We start from the raw sequence: 16,245 nt of genomic DNA on the forward strand, positions 1-16,245 counted from the left end.
AACAATATCAAATTTATGTTTTAATTTATGTTCAAAAAACCATGACCAAATATGAATTTTATAAAAATGACTATATTTTGTTTTATGGTTCTTTAAGTATCATTGTCTACCAAGATTGCAAGTATGACAACAAGTGGTCATACTCGACACAGGCATAGGAAATTGAAAGAAAATGTTTCTATACACATGTATTAACAGTAAATAAAATTAGAAACCTGGAATTGAGGAAATAGTATAGTCTTTCAATTCCCAACCATTGTGCCATAATTTCATCAGCAAGTCTGAATCCCCCATAGTTTCAGTAACTTCACATATAATATCACCAACAAGAAGTAAGCACTCAAATGAATTAACATGCATGGAATATTTTTCTTTCAAAATACTATATGCTAACTCCATTAGCATCCCTTAATTGTTCCTTGATTCTCAATGTGTCCTACCTCTTTCAATGTTTAATAATAACTTGAAAGAACTTAGAGAACTATTTGAGGGTGTAGTGCATTATATTGGAAAATGCATGATTTTCAAATATAAGAGGTTGCTGATGATATAATATCCTCTGCAGGAAGCAATGAATAACACAGCTCTCATTTATCTTTTCTCCAATTGGGATATTTTTACAATAATTAGTGACACTTAAAATTTAACTGAATCTTTTTGTCTTAGCTAAATTTATCTATATATTTCTTCCTACAAATATATGTTTATTTACTTCCATTTTAAGTATAAATCCTCTCAAATTGACAGTCCAAATTCACAGTAATGGTAGAAATTGAGATGCTCAACACAGGTGTCAGAAAGTACAAAGGTAGTGAGAGACTAGATGGGCCCAATGAACTCCTATTTTCATATTCCTAATCACTGATGTTTCACTAACTTGTCCTTAACTCATTAAGATTCCAAATTTTTTAATACTATGATAATCCTCAGGCCAAAATTTAAACAATATTTGCCTTCTTAAGGGCAAAATTTTTATTTCTTTTTGAAAAAAATTTATTGGTTATTTTATTTAATTACAGTTCAAATGTTATCCCCTTTCCTGGTTTCTGATCTGCAAACCCCATATCTCATCTCCCAGTCCAAGCTTCTATGAGGGTGTTTCACCCCCAATCTTCTGCCTCATCACCATAGCTAGCATTCTCCTATGGTGGACATCAAGCTTTCAGAGGACCAAGAGCCTTTCCTCTTATTGATGCCAGATATGGGCCTCCTCTGTAACATATGCTGCTGGAGCCATGGATCCTACCATATGTATTCTTTGGTTGGTGATTTAGTCCCCGTGAGCTCTGGACATTCTAGTTCATTGAAATTGTTGTTCTTCTTATGGGGTTGCAAACCCGTCAGCTCCTTTAGTCATTAACTCCTCCACTGGGGTCCCTGTACTCAGTCAGATGGTTGGCTGTCAGCATCCTCATCTGTATTGTTAAGGCACTGGCAGAAGTTCTCATGAGACAGCTATATCTCGCTCCTGTCAGCAAGCACTTCTTGGCATAAGCAGCCGTGTTTGTGTTTGGTGACCATATATAGGATAGATGTCCAGGTAGGGCAGTCTCTGGATGACCTTTCCTTCAGTCTCTGCTCCCCTTTTTGTCCCTATACTTCCTTTAGATAAGAGCAATTCTGGGTTAGTATTTTTGATATGGGTTGGTGCCCCCATCTCTCAGCCAGGGGCCTTGTCTAACCTATAAATATGGTCTCAACAGGTTTTCTCTCACATTTGTGGGGTATATCAGCTAAAGTCATCCTAGATGGAATCTGGGAGTTTCTAGCTTTCGTGGCACCTGGAACTTTATGGTGGCTAACCCTAGTTTCCCATCCTTTATTACTACAACTAATCTTTACATAAGTCTAGGTGTTAACAACAGTACTTTGCTTTTCAGTGTATGATCTTCAAAAACTCTGTTTATATAATTTTTTCCATAAAACTCTAAGCATTAGATAACATTCTTTTCATTCTTCACAGGTCCCTCGGTCTTTCTGCACTGAGAGTTGTGGGCCTGGATTCAGGAAAGTAACCATGGAGGGCAAGGCCATCTGCTGCTACAAGTGCACTCCTTGTGCAGACAATGAGATTTCTAATGAGACAGGTAAATGTAATTTTATGGAATTCTTCCTATTTCTCCACTGAATTCTATATTCTGCTAGCAAATAAAAAAGTTCTTAGTAAAAGTCAAATATTATTTTTATTTCTTATTAAAAGGAATTTAAATCCCAAATTCATCATCATCCCCTTGAAATAGCTCAAAATAGCCATTGCAAATCATTCTTGATTATAGCTTTAATCTATTGTCAATATTGGTATTTGAAGATACAATATATCTCCCCATACTTTTCAATGCTTTACATTGGACAGTGCCACTTAACATGTATTAATAAGGGATCAAAGTTTTTTTTAATTAGTTTTTTATATATAGTTTTTTTCTTACATTTCAAATCCCATCCCAAAGACCTCTACACCCTCCAAACGCCCTGCTCCTCAACCCACACACTCTGACTTCCTGGTCCTGGAATTCCCCTGTACTGGTCCATATAATCTTCACAAGACCAAGGGCCTCTCCTCCCATTGATGGCCGACTAGGCCATCCTCAGCTACATATGCAACTAGAGACAGAGCTCTGGGAGCGGGGAGAGGGATAGTTCGTTCATATCATTGTTCCTCCTATAGGGTTGCAGACCCCTTTAGCTCCTAGGGTACTTTCTCTAGCTCCTCCATTGGGGGCCCTGTGTTCCAACCAATAGATGACTGTGTGCATCTACTTCTGTATTTGCAAGGCACTGTCATAGCCTCACAAGAGACAGATCATGGTACTGTCAGCAAAATATTTCAGGCATATGCAATAGTGTCTGGGTTTGGTGGTTGTATATGGGATGGGTCCCCGGGTGGAGGAGTCTGTGGATGGTCTTTAGTTCCATCTTAGCTCTGAACTTTGTCTCTGTAACTCCTTCCAAGTGTGTTTGGTTCCCTATTCTAAGAAGGAAGAAAGTATCCACACTTTTGTCTTCCTTCTTCATGAGTGTCATGTGTTTTGCAAATTGAATCTTCGGTATTCTAAGTTTCTGGGTTAATATGCGCTTATCAGTGAGTACATACTATGTGTGTTCTTTTGCGATTGGGTTACCTCACTCAGGACGATATCCTCCAGATCCATCCATTTGCCTAAGAATTACATGACTTAATTGTTTTTAACTGCTAAGTAGTACTCCATTGTGTAAATGTATCACAATTTCTGTACCCATTCCTCTGTTGAGGGACATCTGGGTTCTTTCCATCTTCTGCTATTATAAATAAGTCTGCTATGAACATAGTGGAGCATGTGTCCTTATTACAATTTGGAACAACTTCTGGGAATATACACAAGAGTGGAATTGCTGTATCTTCCGGAAGTAGTAAATCCAATTTTCTGAGGAACCTCCAGACTGATTTCTAGAGTGGTTGTACCAGTTTGCAATCTCACCAACAATGGAAGAGTGTCCCTGTTCCTCCACATCCTTGCCAGCATCTGCTGTCACCTGAATTTTTGATCTTAGCCATTCTGATTGGAGTGAGGTGGAAATACAGGGTTGTTTTGATTTGCATTTCCCTGATGATTAAGGATGTTAAACATTTTTTTTCCTGGTGCTTCTCAGCCATTTACTATTCCTCAGGTGAGAATTCTTTGTTTAGCTCTGTACCACATTTATTAATATGGTTATTTGATTTTCTAGAGTTCATCTTCTTGAGTTCTTTATATATATAAATTGGATATTAGTCCCCTATCTGATTTAGGATTGGTAAAGATCCTATCCCAATCTGTTGGTGGCCTTTTTGTCTTATTGACCGTGTCTTTTGCCTTACAGAACCTTTGTTGATTCTCGATCTTATAGTACAACCATTGATGTTCTGTTCAGGAATTTTTCTCCTGTGCCCATATCTTTGAGGCTTTCCCCCAATTTCTCCTCACAAGTTTCAGTGTCTCTGGTTTTACATGGAATTCCTTGATCCACATGGACTTGACCTTAGTACAAGGATATAAGAATGGATCAATTACCATTCTTCTACATGATAACTGCCAGTTGTGCCAACACCATTTGTTGAAAGTGCTGTCTTTTGTCCACTGCATGGTTTTAGCTCCCTTGTCAAAGATCAAGTGACAATAGGTATGTGGGTTCATTTCTCAGTCTTCAAATGTATTCCCTTGATCTACCTGTCTGTCTGTGTACCAGTACCATGGAGTTTTTTTTTTTTTTTCTTTTCACATTTGCTCTGTAGTACAGCTTAATGTCAGGCATGGTGATTCCACCAGAGTTTCTTTTATTATTGACAAGAGTTTTTGCTATCCTAGGTTTATTGTTATTCCAGATGAATTTGCAGATTGCCCCTTCTAATTCATTGAAGAATTGAGTTGGAATTTTGATGGGGATTCCACTGAATCTGTAGATTGCTTTCGGCATGATAGCCAGTTTTACTACATTGATCCTGCTAATCCACGAGCATGGGAGAACTTTGCATCTTCTGAGATCTTCAATTTATTTCTTCAGAGACTTGAAGTTCTTATCATACAGATCTTTCCCTTCCTTAGTTAGAGTCATTCCAAGGTATTTTGTATTATTTCTGACAATTGTGAATGGTGTTGTTTCCCTAATTTGTTTCTCAGCCCGTTTATCAGTTGTGTAGAGAAAGGGCATTGATTTGTTTGAGTTAATTTTATATCCAGCAAATTCACTGAAGCTGTGTATCAGGTTTAGGAGTTCTTTGGTTGAATTTTTAGGATCACTTATATATACTATCATATCATCTGCAAATAATGATATTTTGACTTCTTCTTTTCCAATATATATCCCCTTGATGTCCTTTTGTTGTTGAATTGCTCTGGCTAGGACTTCAAGTACTATTTTGAATAGGTAGGAAGAAAGTGGGCAGCCTTGTCTAAAATCCCTGATTTTAGTGGGATTGCTTCTACCTTCACTCTATTTACTTTGATGCTGGCTACTGGTTTGCTGTGTATTGAGTTTATTATGTTTAGGTATGGGCCTTGAATTCCTGATCTTTTGAAGACTTTTATCATGAATGGATGTTGGATTGTGTCAAATGCGTTCTCAGCATCTAATGAGATGATAATGTGGTTTTTGTCTTTAAGCTTGTTTATATAGAGGAATATGTTGATGGATTTCTGTACATTGAATCATCTCTGCATCTCTGGGATGAAGCCTACTTGATCATGATGGATGATCATTTTGATGTGTTCTTGAATTCAGTTTGCAAAGATTTTATTGAGTATTTTTGCATCGATGTTCATAAGGAAAATTGGTCTGAAGTTCTCTTTCTTTGTTGGGTCTTTATGTGGTTTATGTATCAGAGTAATTGTGGTTTCATAGAATGAATTGGGTAGAGTACCCTCTGCTTCTATTTTGTGGTATAATTTGGGTAGAACTGGAATTAGGTCTGATAGAATGCTGAAATAAACCCATCTGGTCCTGGGCTTTTTTTGGTTGGGAGAATATTAATGACTGCTTCTATTTCTAGAGGGGATATGGGATTGTATTGGTCATTAATCTGATCCTGATTTAACTTTGGTTCCTGGTTTCTGTCTAGAAATTTTTCTATTTTATTCTGGTTTTCCAGTTTTGTTGAGTATAGTCTTTTGTAGTAGGATTTGATGATGTTTTGGATTTCCTCGGGTTCTGTTGTTATTTCTCTCTTTTCATTTCTGATTTTGTTAATTAGGATACTGTCCCTGTGCCCTGTAGTGGGTCTGTCTAAGTGTTTATCTACCTTGTTGATTTTCTCGAGAACAAGCTCCTTGTTTGGTTAATTGTTTGAACAGTTCTTTTTGTTTCTACTTGGTTGATTTCAGCCATGAGTTTGATTATTTCCTGCTGTCTACTCCTCTTGTGTTAATTTCCTTCCTTTTGTTCTAGAGCTTTTGGTGTGCTGTCAAGCTACTAGTGTATGCTCTCTCTAGTTTCTTTTAGGAGGCACTCAGATCTATGATTATTTTTTTCTCTTAGGACTGCTTTCCTTGTGTCCCATAATTTTGGGTATGTTGTGGCTTCAATTCATTAAGCTCTAAAGAGTCTTTAATTTCTTCCCTGAAGAAGTTATAATTGAGCAGACTGTTGTTCAGCTTCCATGTCAATTTTGGCTTTTTATTATTTTTGTTATTATTGAAGGTCAGTCTTAGTCCATGGGGATCTGATAGGGTGCATGGGGTAATTTCAATATTTTTGTATTAGTTGAGCCCTGTTTTTTTTGACTAATTATATGGTCAATTTTGGAGAAAGTACCATGAATTTCTGAGAAGAAGGTACATTCTTTTTTTTTAGGGTAAAATATTCTGTAGATATCTCTTAAACCCATTTGTTTCATAACTTCTGCTACTGTTCATGTGTCTCTGTTTAGTTTCTGTGTCTAGGATCTGTCCATTGATGAGAGTGGAGTGTTTAATTCTCCCACTATTATTGTGTGAGGTGCAATATCTGTTTTGAGCTTTACTATAGTATCTTTAATGAACGTGGCTGCCCTTGCATTTGGAGCATAGATATTCAGAATTGAGTATAAATTCTGGAATCTATTTAGAAGATTTTACGCTTGATGAGTATAAAGTGCCCCTCCTTGTCTTTTTTGAAAACTTTGGGTTGCTAGTCAATTTTATTCAATATTAGAATGGCTACTCCAGCTTTTTTCTTCAGACCATTTTCTTGGAAAATTGTTTTCCAGTCTTTTACTCTGAAGTAGTGTCTGTCTTTTTCCCTGAGGTGGGTTTCCTGTAAGCAGCGAAATGTTGGTCCTTTTTGTTTAGCCAGTCTGTTAGTCTATATATATATATATATATATATTTTTTTTAATTTGGGAATTGAGTCCATTGATATTAAGAGATATTAGAGAAAAGTAATTCTTGCTTCCTGTTATTTTTGTTTTTAGAGTTGAGATTCTGTTCTTGAGGCTGTCTTCTTTTAGATTTGTTGAAGGATTACTTTCTTGCTTTCTCTACAGCATAGTTTCTATCCTTTTGTTGGTGTTTTCTCATTATTATCCTCTGAAGTTCTGGATTTGTAGAAAGGTATTGTGGATCCCTGGATATGGCAGTCTCTAGATGGTCCATCCTTTCGTCACAGCTCCAAACTTTGTCTCTGTAACTCCTTCCATGGGTGTTTTGTTTCCAATTCTAAGGAGGGGCATAGTGTCCACACTTCGGTCTTCATTCTTCTTGAGTTTCATGTGTTTAGAAAATTGTATCTTATATCTTGGGTATCCTAAGTTTCTGGGCTAATATCCACTTATCAGTGAGTACATATTGTGTGAGTTCCTTTGTGATTGTGTTACCTCACTCAGGATGATGCCCTCCAGGTCCATCCATTTGCCTAGGAATTTCATAAATTCATTCTTTTAAATAGCTGAGTAGTACTCCATTGTGTAAATGTACCACATTTTCTGTATCCATTCCTCTGTTGAGGGGCATCTGGGTTCTTTCCAGCTTCTGGCTATTATAAATAAGGCTGCTTTGAAATGCTGACACCATTGCATACACTAGCAAGATTTTGCTGAAAGGACCCAGATATAGCTGTCTCTTGTGAGACTATGCCGGGGCCTAGCCAACACATAAGTGGATGCTCACAGTCAGGTATTGGATGGATCACAGGGCTCCCAATGGAGGAGCCAGAGAAAGTACCCAAGGAGCTAAAGGGATCTGCAGCCCTATAGGTGGAACAACATTATGAACTAACCAGTACCCCAGAGCTCTTGACTCTAGCTGCATATGTATCAAAAGATGGTCTAGTTGGCCATCACTGGAAAGAGAGGCCCATTCGACAGGCAAATGTTATATGCCCCAGTACAGGGGAATGCCAGGGCCAAAAAATGAGAATGGGTGGGTAGGGGAGTCGGGGGGGGGAAGGGTGTGGGGGACTTTTGGGATAGCATTGGAAATGTAATTCAGGAAAATATGTAATAAAAAAATATATATAAAAAGAAAGGTATTGTGTGAATTTGGTTTTGTCATGGAATATTTTGGTTTCTCCATCTATGGTAACTGATAATTTTGCTGGGTATTATAGCCTGGGCTGGCATTTGTGTTTTCTTATGGTCTGTATAACATCTGTCTAGGATATTCTGGCTTTCATAGTCTCCAGTGAGAAGTCTAGTGTAATTCTAATAGACCTGTCTTTATATGTTACTTTACCTTTTCCCTCACTGCTTTTAAAGATATTCTATCTTTATTTAGTGCATTTGTTGTTCTGATTATTATGTGTCAGGAAGAATTTCTTTTCTGGTCCAGTCTATTTGGAGTTCTGTAGGCTTCTTGTATGTTCATGGGCATCTCTTTCTTTAGGATAGGGATGTTTTCTTCTATATTTTTTGGAAGATATTTGTTGTCCCTTTAAGCTGAAAATCTTCATTCTCCTCTACTCCTATTATCCGTAGGTTTTGTCTTCTCATTGTGTCCTGAGTTTCATAGATGTTTTCGGTTAGGATCTTTTTGCATTTTGCATTTTCTTTGCTTGTTCTGTCCACATGTTCTCTATGGAATCTTTTACACCTGAGATACTCTCTTCCATCTCTTGTATTCTGTTGCAGATGCCCATATGTATGGTTCCTGATTTCTTTCCTAGGTTTTCTATCTCCAGAGTTGTCTCCTTTGGGTTTTCTTTATTGTTTCTTCTTTCATTTTTAGATCTTGAATGGTTTTGTTGAATTCAATCACCTGTGTGGTTGTGTTTTCCTGTAATTCTTTGAGGGATGTTTGTGCTTCCCCTTTAAGGGCTTCTACCTGTTTAGCAGTGTTCTCCTGTATTTCTTTCTTATTTATTTATTTATTATGTATTTTCTTCAATGACATTTCCAATGCTATCCCAAAAGTCCCCCATACTCTCCCCCCCACTTCCCTACCCACCCATTCTCATTTTTTTGGCCCTGGCGTTCCCCTGTACTGGGGCATATAAAGTTTGTGTGTCGGATGGGCCTCTCTTTCCAGTGATGGCCGACTAGGCCATCTTTTGATACATATGTAGCGAGAGTCAAGAGCTCCGGGGTACTGGTTAGTTCATAATGTTGTTGCACCTACAGGGTTGCAGATCTCTTTAGCTCCTTGGATACTTTCTCTAGCTCCTCCATTGTGGGCCCTGTGATCCATCCAATAGCTGACTGTGAGCATCCACTTATGTGTTTGCTAGGCCCCTGCCTAGTCTCACAAGAGACAGCTATATCTGGGTCCTTTCAGAAAAATCTTGCTAGTGTATGCAGTGGTGTCAGCGTTTGGAAGCTGATTATGGGGTGGATTCCTAGATAAGGCAGTCTCTAGATGATCCATCCTTTTGTCGCAGTTCCAAACTTTGTCTCTGTAACTCCTTCCATGGGTGTTTTGTTCCCAAATCTAAGAAGAGGCACAGTGTCCACACTTTGGTCTTCATTCTTCTAGAGTTTCATGTATTTGGCAAATTGTATCTTATATCTTGGGTATCCTAGGTTTTGGGCTAATATCCACTTATCAGTGAGTACATATTGTGTGAGTTCCTTTTTGATTGGGTTACCTCACTCAGGATGATGCCCTCCAGGTCCATCCATTTGCCTAGGAATTTCATAAATTCATTCTTTTTAATAGCTGAGTAGTACTCCATTGTGTAAATATACCACATTTTCTGTATCCATTCCTCTGTTGAGGAGCATCTGGGTTCTTTCCAGCTTCTGGTAATTATAAATAAGGCTGCTATGAACATAGTAGAGCATGTGTCCTTATTACAAGTTGGAACATCTTCTGAGTATATGCCCAGAAGATGTATTGCTGGATCCTCCTGTAGTAGTATGTCCAATTTTCTGAGGAACCACCAGACTGATTTCCAGAGTGGTTGTACAAGCTTGCAATCCCACCAACAGTGGAGGAGTGATCCTCTTTCTCCACATCCTCGCCAGCATCTGCTGTCACCTGAATTTTTGATCTTAGCCATTCTGACTGGAGTGAGGTAGAAATACAGGGTTGTTTTGATTTGCATTTCCCTGATAATTAAGGATGTTGAACATTTTTTCAGGTGCTTCTCTGCCATTTGGTATTCCTCAGGTGAGAATTCTTTGTTCAATTCTGAGCCCCATTTTTTAATGGAGTTATTTGATTTTCTGGAGTCCACCCTCTTCAGTTCTTTATATATATTGGATATTAGTCCCCTGTCTGATTTAGGATAGGTAAAGATCCTTTCCCAATCTGTTGGTGGCCTTTTTGTCTTATTGACAGTATCTTTTGCCTTGCAGAAACTTTGCAGTTTCATGAGGTCCCATTTGTCGATTCTTGATCTTACAGCACAAGCCATTGCTGTTCTATTCAGGAATTTTTCCCCTGTGCCCATATCTTCGAGGCTTTTCCCCACTTTTTCCTCTATAAGTTTCAATGTCTCTGGTTTTATGTGAAGTTCCTTGATCCACTTAGATTTGACCTTAGTACAAGGAGATAGGAATGGATCGATTCGCATTCTTCTACATGATAATAGCCAGTTGTGCCAGCACCATTTGTTGAAAATGCTGTCTTTCTTCCACTGGATGGTTTTAGCTCCCTTGTCGAAGATCAAGTGACCATAGGTGTGTGGGTTCATTTCTGGGTCTTCAATTCTATTCCATTGGTCTACTTGTCTGTCACTATACCAATACCATGCAGTTTTTTCCTGTGTGTCTTTAAGTGAGTTATTAATGCCCTTTTTAAAATCCTCGACCACCATCATGATATATGATTGTAAATCAGTCTTTCTTTTCGGGTGTGTTGGGGTATCCAGGATTCGCTGTAGTGGGCATACTTGGTTTTGATGATGCCCTGTGGTCTTGGTTTCTGTCTTTCACAATCTGGTAATCTCTGCTTTTAGATGTTCTAGCTGTCTCTGGCTGGAGCTTGTTCCAACTGTGATTCTTTAGCCTCTGTCAGCACTCCTGGGAGACCAACTCTCTCCTGCATCCCAGTGGTCAGAACACTCTCTGCAGGCAAGCTCTCCTCTTACAGGGAAGGTGCACAGAAGTCTGGGGCTCAGATCCACCTCCTGGTTCCTGAGGTCAGAGCCTTCCCTGGAGGCTGACTCTCCTCTGGCATGGAAAGTATCCAGAGGTCTGGGTTTCAGCTCTGTTCTTGCTGAGGGTGAAAACCTGAAGGGACCCTGTCCAAGAAGCTCTGTTGCTTTTGCTGCCCACGTGCTCTCCTGCTTTGACCCATCTCAGTGATCCCAAGATTCTGGGTGTGGTAGGTCCTGTCTTTGTCCTTTGACCCTGTTGCTGCTAGCACAAGACCCTCTGGATTTTTTGGAACTGATGTTGCGTTCCAATCTCAAGGTCCCGGGTTTGCTAGGGTGCCTGCAGTGTGGAGAATCCTCTCAAGATAGTTTGTCAAAATGTTTTTCAATGATTTTTAAGAGCCATATAAGGCTCAGATCTGTTGCACCTTCATAGTTATTATTAACAGCTCATTTCTCATTTTTATTTGTTTGATAATTTCATACGTTTTTACACCACCTTCACTGCTCATACTCCTCCCAGATTTATTTCCCCATTCCATAACTTCCAATATTTGTAATTAAACTATCTAAAACAGTTCATGATACCCATTTATTCTTATGTGTGTGCTTGTCACATAAAGGTTGTTAACAAACCAGGTTCTGCACACAAAATAGAAAACTGATTATCCTCCCATTAGCTATCATTTGGTAATATTCATTTTCTGAATATGGGAGTCTCTTTATGACTAACTCTAACATGTATGCTGAAATTTCTCTGGGTTAAGCCTGCAACCTTCTAACACATTTTCACATGTGTCATGAATTAATGGGAGCAATTTCTCTGTTCAGAAATGTGGGGAGCCGCCCTCACATTCGCCGTTGCAAGATGGCGCTGACATCCTGTGTTCTAAGTGGTAAACAAATAATCTGCGCATGTGCCAAGGGTAGTTTTCCACTACATGTGCTCTGCCTTCCCCGTGACGACAACTCGGCCGATGGGCTGCAGCCAATCAGGGAGTAATACGTGCTAGGCAGAGAATAATTCTCCTTAAAAGGGACGGGGTTTCGCCATTCTCTCTCTTGCTCTGGCTCTTGCGCTCTGGCTCCTAAAGATGTAAGCAATAAAGCTCTTGCTCGCTTGCACTCTTGCTCTCTTGCTTTTGCTCTTGCACTCTTGCTCTGGCTCTTGCTCTCTTGCGCTTTTGCGCTCTGGCTCCTAAAGATGTAAGCAATAGAGCTCTTGCTCTTGCACTCTTGCTCCTGAAGATGTAAGCAATAAAGTTTTGCCGCAGAAGATTCTGGTTTGCTGCGTTCTTCCTGGCCGGTCGCGAATGCGTGTAAGAGTTGGTGCTGAGACCCGGGACAGGACGAGAAGACCCGGGACAAGAAGACCTGGGACGAGAAATCCCGGGACGAGAAAACCTGGGACAGTTACCATCACCGGCGCAAGGAAGATCCCTCATTCCAGAACCAGAACTGCGGGTCATGGTAATGAAGTGTTCCCGTAAAACAGACTGTTGAGAAGGATTCAACTGCGTGAATTCAGAACTCTTCAGCTGGGGAATGGTGGTAATGAAGTGTTCCCATAACACAGACTGTTGAGAAGGATTCAACTGCGTGAATTCAGAACTCTTCAGCTGGGGAACAGGGTACCCATAAGTATAGCTTTACAAGGTAAGTCTGGTCTTGAACTTTCTAACGAAATTCAAGACAGTCTATCAGAAGTAAAGTGGGGAATAGCTTTACAAGGTACGCCTGGCCTTGAACTTTCTAACGAAATTCAAGACAGTCTATCAGAAGTAAAGCGGGGAATAGCTTTACAAGGTACGCCTGGCCTTGAACTTTCTAACGAAATTCAAGACAGTCTATCAGAAGTAAAGTGGGAAATAGCTTTACAAGGTATGTTTGGCCTTGAACTTTCTCTAGTGTTAGGAGCCTTTTTGTTCCTTTTCACATGTTATCAAGTGGTTAAGGCAGGGCTGAAAATTCTGGATGAAATTCAGGGCAATCTATCAGAAGTAAAGCGGGGAGAGAGAGTAGGAGCAAAGAGGAAATATGGTTCACAAAATAAGTATACAGGCCTTTCCACGGGTCTTGAACCCGAGGAAAAGTTTAGGTCAGGTAAGAATACCTGGGGAGAGATTAGAAGGAAGGAAAAGAAAAAAGAAAAGAAAAAAGATCAATTAGCGGAGGTCTCTAGGAGAAGAAGCCTATACTCATCACTAGATGAGCTCAAGGAGCCAGTTCTTAGTAGTTCTGAATCAGATGAAAAGGCTATTAGGGCCTGGAAGGCGCTCTCCCAAGCAGGTGAGGCCACTAGACAACTAACAAAGATCGTCCAGGGACCTCAGGAGTCATTCTCAGATTTTGTGGCCAGGATGACAGAGGCAGCAGATCGTATTTTTGCAGATTTGGAGCAAGCTGCACCTCTGGTAGAATAGCTTATTTATGAGCAAGCCACGCAGGAATGCAGAGCGGCATAGCCCCAAGAAAGAACAAAGGTTTACAAGACTGGCTCAGGGTTTGTCGGGAGCTTGGGGGACCTCTCACCAATGCAGGCTTAGCGGCCGCCATCCTCCAATCCCAAAAATGCTCCATGGGCAGAAATTAATCAACTCATAGATCTTGTCCAGAAACAACTAAATGTATTATGGCAAATAGCTCAGCTGGGATGTGAACAAAAGTTTCCGGGATTGTGCGTTACTTCCATTCAGTATGAGAAATTTACTAGGGCAGCTAATTTGTCAAAAAGTCTTTCTCAGTATATGTTACAGAATTGGACGGCTGAATTTGAACAGACCCTTCGGGAATTGAGACTTGCCATCATTCAGGTCAACTCCACGCGCTTGGACCTGTCCCTGACCAAAGGATTACCCAATTGGATCTCCTCAGCATTTTCCTTCTTTAAAGAATGGGTATGGGTGGGATTATTTGGAGATACACTTTGCTGTGGATTAGTGTTGTTTCTTTGGTTGGTCTGTAAGCTTAAGGCCCAAACTAGGAGAGACAAGGTGGTTATTGCCCAGGCACTTGCAGCTCTAGAACATGGTGCTTCCCCTGATATATCTATGCTTAAGCAATAGGTCGCTGGCCATTCAGCTCTTGCACCCCACGAGGCTAGTCTCATTGCACGGGATAGAGTGAGTGTGCTTCAGCAGCCTGAGAGAGTTGCACGGCTAAGCACTGCAGTAGAAGGGCTCTGCGGCATATATGAGCCTATTCTAGGGAGACATGTCATCTTTCAAGAAGGTTGAGTGTCCAAGTGTCCTTCTCCCCAGGTAAAACAGAAACAGTATTATTTTGAGCTTTTTTCTACACAGAAGATTTGGTAACTTTCTAGCTTATCTTAGTTTAGAGTTTACAGAATTTTTTTTTAAATAAATGTAACCATAAGGAAAGATTAGGGGTAGTGGTATTTTATGGGGAGTTGTAGAGCTAGGGACTTGCTTTAAGTTTTACATTTCAATGTGACATCCGGTATCTTTTTACTGTATTTTATTTTTCTGTTGTTGCCTTCAAATCAGGATATTAGCATTTAACTTGTATTCTAGTGTGTTCTATCTCTGGCTGCTTCTATGCTTCCTGCTATTATGGAATTGAACAAATACTAAATCTATAAGGACACACCATGTTTAATGAATGCATTTATTTGTTTACTATCTAGTCATGGTACCCAGTCGGTGGCCACCATGCCACCATCCCACAGTTTTTTAACTCATTACTTTACACCTATCTTGGCCTTTCTGCTTCTTAAAATTCCTGAACTCTGTGGCTTTTATCCTAGGTGTTCTCTCTCTCTCTCTCTTTGTATGTGTGTTTTTACTAATATGAACTTATTAGTGAATACATATGATGTATGTCCCTTTAGGTCTGTGATACCTCACTCAGGATGATATTTTGTAGTTTCATGATGACCTTGATTTTAATAACTGAGTAATATTATATTGTATAAATCTGCCACATATTCTGCATCCATTCTTCTGTTATAGGACATTTGGTTTGCTTCCAGCTTTTGGCTCTTACTTTTAGGCCACTATAAGCAGAGTTGAGCACATGTCCCTGTGATATCTTCTGGCATTTTGGGGGGTATATATCCAATAGGGGTATAGTTGGGTCTTCGGGTAGCTCTATTTCCAATTGTGTCAGGAAATGCCAGAGTGATTTCATGAGTGGTTGTACAGGTTTGCAATCCCAAAAGCAATAGTGGAGTGTTCCACTTTCTCCAGTATGTGATCCTTATAGCATGTGATCTCACTTGAGGATTTAATCTCAGGCATTCTAGTTAGTATAATGTGAGGGTTGTTTAGATTTGCATTTCACTGTTCAATAAATCTGAGGGTTGTTTAGATTTGCATTTCACCTATCAGTAAGGATTTTAGTTCTTAAGTGCTTTTTAGCCTTTAGAGATACCTCTTTTGTTTAGACCAGCACTGTTCATTGAATATGCTTTCTTTTTATTGTATGTTTTTGGCTTCTTTTTCAAATATAAAATGTCCATGTGTATGTGGGCTTATTTCTGGGTCTTCACTTCAACTCCATTGTTTGACCTGTCTTTATATGTTCCAATACAAAATGCTTTTTTAAATCACTATTGCTGTGTAGTACAGCTCAAGGTCAGGGACGGTAATTCCTCCAGTAGTTCTTTTGGTGTTAAGAATTTTTTGCTAAGCTGGGATTTTTGTTTTTACATATGAAATTGAGAGTTGCTCTTTCAATGTTTGTGAAGAACTGTATTGGAATCTTGATGGGGATTGCATTGAATCTGTTGATTGCTTTTGGTAGGATGGCTATATTTACTATGTTAATTCTACCAATCTATGAGCATGGAAGACCTCTTCATTTTCTGAGGTCTTTTTCAAATGCTTTCATGAAAGACATGGAGTTATTGTCATATAGATCTTTCATTTACTTGGTAAAAGTTACACTAACATATTTCATACTATTTCTGCCTATTGTGAAGAGTGTCGCTTTTTCTATTTTTTTTTCCTATCCTGTTCATCTTTCATGTAGCAGAAGGCTAGAATTTGTTTGATTTAATTTATTATCCATCTACTTTGCTTAAGTTCTATATTAGCTGTGGATGGACTCTGGTATATTTTTTGAGGTCACTTATATGAAATGAAATATCATCCACAAATTGTGGTACCTTGACTATTTCTTTTCAATTTTTTGTCCCTTAGATCTACTATTCTTGTCTTATTGCTATATCTAGAACTTTGAGTATTATATTAAGTAGATATTGAGAGAGTGGTCATCATTGTTTTTTCCCTTAATTTAGGAGGATTGCTTCAACTATCTCTCTGT

General features: G+C 39.3%; 1 protein-coding gene across 2 annotated transcripts in view; it reads left to right on the top strand.

Annotated features, from left to right (window-relative positions):
- Positions 1-16,245, top strand: part of Vmn2r91 (vomeronasal 2, receptor 91) — a 51,587-nt gene that overhangs the window by 22,960 nt on the left and 12,382 nt on the right. For both annotated transcript variants that reach the window (NM_001104540.1, XM_030249986.1), the window contains exon 5: positions 1,964-2,087. In NM_001104540.1, coding sequence (NP_001098010.1) covers positions 1,964-2,087 — 124 coding nt within the window. The remainder of the gene's footprint in view (positions 1-1,963; positions 2,088-16,245) is intronic.

This window comes from Mus musculus, chromosome 17 (genome assembly GCF_000001635.26).
Source record: "Mus musculus strain C57BL/6J chromosome 17, GRCm38.p6 C57BL/6J".
NCBI classification, from domain to species: Eukaryota; Metazoa; Chordata; class Mammalia; order Rodentia; family Muridae; genus Mus; species Mus musculus.